The 6,000-nt window shown below is 39.7% G+C and overlaps 1 protein-coding gene across 1 annotated transcript in view; it reads left to right on the top strand.

The window, feature by feature from the left end:
• Positions 1-1,502: 1,502 nt before the first annotated feature.
• The window catches only part of LOC128639094 (phospholipase A2 inhibitor and Ly6/PLAUR domain-containing protein), a 44,996-nt gene continuing 40,498 nt past the window's right edge, over positions 1,503-6,000 (top strand). The window contains exon 1 of the mRNA XM_053691246.1: positions 1,503-1,654. Within this exon, the coding sequence (XP_053547221.1) occupies positions 1,603-1,654 (52 nt within the window). The 5' untranslated portion in view covers positions 1,503-1,602. The remainder of the gene's footprint in view (positions 1,655-6,000) is intronic.

The raw sequence follows: 6,000 nt of genomic DNA, 5'->3' as shown, positions 1-6,000 counted from the left end.
AATATACTTGACAACTTTGCTGCCTGGCTTCCTTACTTTCTCTCCACAATCACACCTGCTCTAATCCTAGGGGACTTCAACATCATTGACAACCCATCTGCCCCTGCTGCCTCTAAACTTCTCTCACTCACTAACTCCTTCGGCCTCTCACAATCCACCCTACTCCCTACCCACCGAGATGGACACACAATTTATCTGGTATTCTCCTATCTCTGCTCTCTCTCTAATGTTGCATGTCGCCCATTTCCCATCTCAGACCACCATCTGCTCACCTTTAATCCTAATATAGATACTAAACTTACTTCCCCCTCTCGCCCCCACACCAGTAGAAATCTGCACACTGTGGATGCTCCCCAACTTTCCAATCTTATTCAACTACGCCTCCCCCACACTTCCACGATATCCTGCCCTGACCTTGCTATAACCCACTATAACAATACTCTCTCTGCCCTTCACTTAGCTAAGCAAACCTACTTCTCCTCTCTTATATCCACTCACTCCTCAAACCCTAAAAGACTCTTCTCTATTTTCAACTCTCTCCTCTACCCACCTGCACCACCCCCCTCATCTGCATTCATCTGCATTCAGTGCTCAAGACTTTGCTGACTATTTTCTCAATAAAACACTTGAAATCTGAGGAAACATCCCAACTCCACTCCCAGTCACCCCCTCTGCCACTCAGAATCTGGCCCTTAGAGAGAACATTCGGAAATTAACATTTCATTACTTATCTCTCCTACCTCATACTGGGGGGCATATTTATCAAGGTCTGGCGGACCTGATCCGACACTGCGGATCAGGTCCGCCAGACCTCGCTGAATATGGCAAGCAATACGCTGTATTCAGCATTGCACCAGCAGCTCACAAGAGCTGCTGGTGCAACGCCGCCCACTGCAGACTTGCGGCCAGGGGGTGTCAATCAACTCGATCGGATTGTATTGTGGCGATGTGTGTCCGCCTGCTCAGAGCGGACAGACAGGTTTATGGAGCAGTGGTCTTTGTGACCGCTGCTTCATAACTGCTGTTTCTGGTGAGTCTGAAGACTCGCCAGAAACAGGGGCCATCAAGCTCCATGCGGAGCTTGTTAAATAGAGCCCAGTGAGTGTAATTTCTTCTGTTGGCTATGTTTAAATGTATTTTCTATAGCCAACACTGAATTATTAAATTTTTCAATATAGGTAATGATACCACCAGAAAAAGCATCTCTTTCAAATACCAAAATTAAGGTAAATTGGCTATTTGTAAGCAATTTCAAACACTCCAGCAGGTAGAATGCACAACTAGGAAATGTTTTACAGTATATTGTCCCTTTAAATATGTTTTTTTTTTCCTTAGTTTCTTAGAAAAAGCTATGTATGTGTGTATTTGCCTGAAGCTAATATAATAATGTGCATAATCCTACACAAAACAACGAGTTTTTTTTTCTTATGTTCTTCTAAAGTCCCAAGTTCACATAGTATTTGTAGATCAGCCACTCCCCCAGCTATTAATAGGGGAGAATTTCACAACCTGAGTTTATAAATTGAAAGCCCCTGCTTGATTGTACTACTGAGTGCACAAGAAGACTTCACATCTCTTTCTGCTTTCTGCCATTTATACATAATGAGATCAGTTGTGGCAATCCTTTGTGTTCTCTCATCACTTATACCACAAGGTAAGACTCTACATTCTCAATTAAATCATGATTTATGCTTTATATATTGGATCTTAATTGTGTATTTATAAAACATTAGAGTTATAAATAGAGTTATTGTTTTTTTCTCACTAAAAATTCTAACACAAAATATAGTTTATCTAGAATTTTATATAATTCACTGTGAAAAAATAGTGAAAACATCAAATACCTGTAATAGATTATAAAATGTCTCCATTGTTATGTAAACATTTTTTGGTAAAGTAACTGAATTAAAACATTTATAAATTTGAATTTAGAGCTGAAATAGAAAATTACAACATTATGAAAAACGTTATTAAGAATTATGTAAATCCATCAAACAAAATGTATAAACCTTAACAGAAAAGAGAGTGTTCAAAATAGGAGCATTCAGAAAGTCTGGAACACTTTACACTCAAAAAACTTTTTTTTAAACAAAAATATAAATAGAAGAGCACTTATGGAGTAAGGAGATAGAAAAAGATCATGCAAACATTATAAAGGTATAAAGGGCTATTGTAGCGTGCAGAAGGGCAGATATATGGGCACACAATAAATAAAACAGCCATTACAAGTAGCTGGTTATTGCTACCATGTGAATTAACCATAGGTGAGACCTCTGGTTAATTTTTAAATGTCCCCCAATTGCCCCAAAATAACATTTTTTTAAAATAAAGAAGTAGCATTTTTTTTTTTATTAAACTGCACTAATAGTTTTTAGTGGGTATATTTAGTAAGGTGCGGACGGACATGATACGATGTAGCGTATCATGTCCGCCACACATCGATAAATGCAGACAGCATACGCTGTCGGGATTTATCAATGCACCAGCAGTTCTTGTGAATGCTGGTGCAATACCGCCTCCTGCAGATTTGCGGCCAATCAGCCACTAGCAGGGGGTGTTAATCAACCCGATAGTATCTGATCGGCTTGATTGCTGTCCACCATCTCAGAGGTGGCGGCGAGTCGGAACTGAAGCGGAGAGGGTCAGAAGCAGCTTCCGCTGCTTCATAAATAGACCCCAAGGGGTTAAATAGAGCGGGTGTGGGTTGTTAGAAAGCAAAACGGCACTGAAAAGTGCCTTTACATTGCCTTCTATGGGAACTGTGTGTTCCCTGTAAATATATATAAATACTATTTTCATCTATGTGAAGGAATGTAAAATATTCATAACTGGCTTTAGCCCTGAAGGTCTAACGCAGTGTTAGGTTAACACGCAAGCGATAAGTGTTTTTTATTTCTTTAACACGTTCCACTGAAGTCTATGGGGAAAATAAGTTAACACAGTCCTGATATCAGAAGTCCTGAAGTTAGTGCACATCAGGTTTTGCTCGCTCGCAAAGTATTTACTTTCAACTTGTAAAATGCATGCTAACATGCCGGCATTAAAGTTTACTTCCATAGGTGTTTGCGCATGAGTGAAACTTATACTTATAATCAAGCACATAATGAATTAATAATGAATGAAACCCACAAGAGAAAACAGGAAAGTCAAAACAATGAGTGCATAAAACAGGACCTAATCTATAGATTATATAGATATTTAAAATCTGATATCTCATTCATACCATTAAATGGACCTGTTTTTCACTTGAAGATGTATGTGGCCTCTTTTCTATTTAATGTTGCTGCTTTGAAAGCTAAACATGAAAGCAAAACATGTCTCCTAATTTATAATTAGTAAGTAAAGCAAACTGATGTGTCACAGTAGTAGCAGGTGGGTCAGCAGTAATAGAAAGGTGTTCCCTTATGCAATCTTGTTGTGCAACCTACATATTGTTTCTGGCATACCTTGCATGTTATGAAATATACTACAAATTGAGGGCTATATTACAAGTGGAGTGCTGTTTATCACTCCCACTTGCGAGCTAACTGTAAGCAGAGGTTACAATATCGTAACCATGTTAACGTATTCTGCCATAGACTTCAATGGAGCGTGAAAAGTGGAAAGAAAAACTAACACCTAACAAGTCACACAAACCCGATCGCATTTTTTCAAGTGCGCTAACCCGACATGAAATATTAATATTTCACATTCCAATGTTCTTTAGAGGAATATGTTATATTTATTTATAAATACATATTTCTATATATTTCTGAATATGTATATATATATATATATATATATATATATATATATATATATATATATATATATATATATATATATATATATATATATATATATATATATATATATATATATATATATATAAATACTTAGAACATAGTCCCCTATGTAAAAACATTAGAATGTGAAATATTTACACAAAAACAGTGTATAACACTTTATTAAATATGAATATTGTATAAATATGATTTTTCATGTTTTCAGCTACTTAACTGCAAAGAGCTCCAATATACTTCAACTCCAATATACTTGACAACTTTGCTGCCTGGCTTCCTTACTTTCTCTCCACAAGCACACCTGCTCTAATCCTAGGGGACTCCAACATCCCCATTGACAACCCATCTGCCCCTGCTGCCTCTAAACTTCTCTCACTCACTAACTCATTCTGTCTCTCACAATCCACCCTATTCCCTACCCACCACAATAGACACACAATTGATCTGGTATTCTCCTATCTCTGCTCTCTCTCTAATGTTGCATGTCGCCCATTTCCCATCTCAGACCACCATCTGCTCACCTTTAATCCTAATATAGATACTAAACCTACTTCCCCGTCTCGCCCCCGCACCAGTAGAAATCTGCACACTGTGGACGCTCCCCAACTCTCCAATCTTATTCAACTATGCCTCCCCCACACTTACACAATATCCTGCCCTGACCTTGCTATAACCCACTATAACAATACTCTCTCTGCCTCACTTGACACTCTTGCTCCACCCCAACCTCGCAAAGCCCCACGTCGTCAGCTCCAACCCTGGCACTCCCAACAAACGTGTCAACTACAAAAAATGCTCCCGCACTGCTGAACGTGTCTGGAGGAAATCCCGCTTTGAACATGATTTCATGCACTATAAGTTCATTCTCTACTCTTACACCTCTGCCCTTCACTTAGCTAAGCAAACCTACTTCTCCTCTCTTATGTCCACTCACTCCTCAAACCCTAAAAGACTCTTCTCTATTTTTAACTCTCTCCTCTACCCACCTGCACCACCCCCCTCATCTGCATTCAGTGCTCAAGACTTTGCTGACTATTTTCTCAATAAAACACTTGCAATCTGAGGAAACATCCCAACTCCACTCCCAGTCACCCCCTCTGCCACTCAGAATCTGGCCCTTAGAGAGAACATTCGGAAATTAACATTTCATTACTTATCTCTCCTACCTCATACTGGGGGGCATATTTATCAAGGTCTGGCGGACCTGATCCGACACTGCGGATCAGGTCCGCCAGACCTCGCTGAATACGGCAAGCAATACGCTGTATTCAGCATTGCACCAGCAGCTCACAAGAGCTGCTGGTGCAACGCCGCCCACTGCAGACTTGCGGCCAGGGGGTGTCAATCAACTCGATCGGATTGTATTGTGGCGATGTGTGTCCGCCTGCTCAGAGCGGACGGATAGGGTTACGGAGCAGCTGTCTTTGTGACCGCTGCTTCATAACTGCTGTTTCTGGCGAGTCTGAAGACTCGCCAGAAACAGGGGCCATCAAACTCCATACGGAGCTTGTTAAATAGAGCCCAGTGAGTGTAATTTCTTCTGTTGGCTATGTTTAAATGTATTTTCTATAGCCAACACTGAATTATTTAATTTTTCAATATAGGTAATGATACCACCAGAAAAAGCATCTCTTTCAAATACCAAAATTAAGGTAAATTGGCTATTTGTAAGCAATTTCATACACTCCAGCAGGTAGAATGCACAACTAGGAAATGTTTTACAGTATATTGTCCCTTTAAATATGTTTTTTTTTTCTTAGTTTCTTAGAGAAAGCTATGTATGTGTGTATTTGCCTGAAGCTAATATTATTATGTGCATAATCCTACACAAAACAACGAGTTGTTTTTTTCTTATGTTCTTCTATAGTCCAAGTTCACATAGTATTTGTAGATCAGCCACTCCCCCAGCTATTAATAGGGGAGAATTTCACAACCTGAGTTTATAAATTGAAAGCCCCTGCTTGATTGTACTACTGAGTGCACAAGAAGAGTGCACAAGCTGAGTGCACAAGCTCTGTTTCTGCTGCACCTCTCTGTGAGTCCCTTCACTGGCTCCAGATTCACAACATAGTTAAATTCAAAATTCTCACCCTGAACTACAAAGCCCTCACCAATGCTGCCCCACCCTACCTGTCTTCACTCATCAACAAATATACTCCTGCCCGTCCCCTAAGATCCAACAACAACCTGCTTCTTGCGTCCTCTACCATCACCTCCT

Source organism: Bombina bombina, chromosome 8 (assembly GCF_027579735.1).
Source record: "Bombina bombina isolate aBomBom1 chromosome 8, aBomBom1.pri, whole genome shotgun sequence".
In the NCBI taxonomy this organism is placed as follows: domain Eukaryota; kingdom Metazoa; phylum Chordata; class Amphibia; order Anura; family Bombinatoridae; genus Bombina; species Bombina bombina.
The sequence above is the reverse complement of the archived record's forward strand: the minus strand, read 5'-3'. Positions and strand labels throughout refer to the sequence as shown.